This window comes from Aplysia californica, unplaced genomic scaffold (genome assembly GCF_000002075.1).
Source record: "Aplysia californica isolate F4 #8 unplaced genomic scaffold, AplCal3.0 scaffold00582, whole genome shotgun sequence".
Classification (NCBI taxonomy): domain Eukaryota; kingdom Metazoa; phylum Mollusca; class Gastropoda; order Aplysiida; family Aplysiidae; genus Aplysia; species Aplysia californica.
In genome coordinates, this window is record NW_004797852.1 from 512,178 (window position 1) to 512,888 (window position 711).

At 53.3% G+C, this 711-nt stretch overlaps 1 protein-coding gene across 1 annotated transcript in view; it reads left to right on the forward strand.

Moving 5' to 3' along the window:
* Positions 1 to 141: 141 nt before the first annotated feature.
* The window catches only part of LOC101858572, a gene marked incomplete at both ends in the record, with an annotated part of 14,163 nt that continues 13,593 nt past the window's right edge, over positions 142 to 711 (forward strand). Inside the window, 1 exon segment of the mRNA XM_035972116.1 lies at positions 142 to 319. Coding sequence (XP_035828009.1) covers positions 142 to 319 — 178 coding nt within the window.

The window sequence follows — 711 nt, forward strand, 5'->3', positions numbered from 1 at the left end:
CACACTCTCCGTGTCTCCCCCCACTCTCTGTGTATCCCTCACACTCTCCGTGTCTCCCCCCACTATCTTTGTATCCCTCACAATCTCAGTGTATCCCCCCACTCTCTATGTATCCCTCACATTCTCCGTGTGTCCCCCCAGCTGCGACTTGGAAGCTCAGTGGACTGCCCGGAGGTGGCGGCCCTGGTGTACTGTGAGCTGTGCCCGGCGGTGGAGAGGGTAGTCTCCCATGGCCTCCGTGACTACGAGGCCGGCGTCCATCTCTTCGGGAAGGTCAGGCTGTCTCCGTGGAGGCTGGCCGAAATGACCGCAGAGCTAGGTATCTCTGTCTGTCTGTCTGTCTGTCTGTCTGTCTGTCTGTCTGTCTGTCTGTCTGTCTGTCTGTCTGTGTGTGTGTGTATTTGTCTGTGTGTGTCTGCTTTGTCTGTCTGCATCTGTCTTTGTCTGTGTGTGTCTGTCTGTCTGTGTGTGTGTGTCTGCTTTGTCTGTCTGCATCTGTCTTTGTCTGTGTCTGTCTGTCTGCCTGTCTGTCTGTCTGTCTGTCTGTCTGCATCTGTCTTTGTCTGTGTGTGTTTGTGTGTCTGTCTGTCTGTCTGTCTGTGTGTCTGTCTGCATCTGTCTTTGTCTGTGTGTGTTTGTGTGTCTGTCTGTCTGTCTGTCTGTGTGTCTGTCTGCATCTGTCTTTGTCTGTGTGTGTTTGTGTGTCTGTCT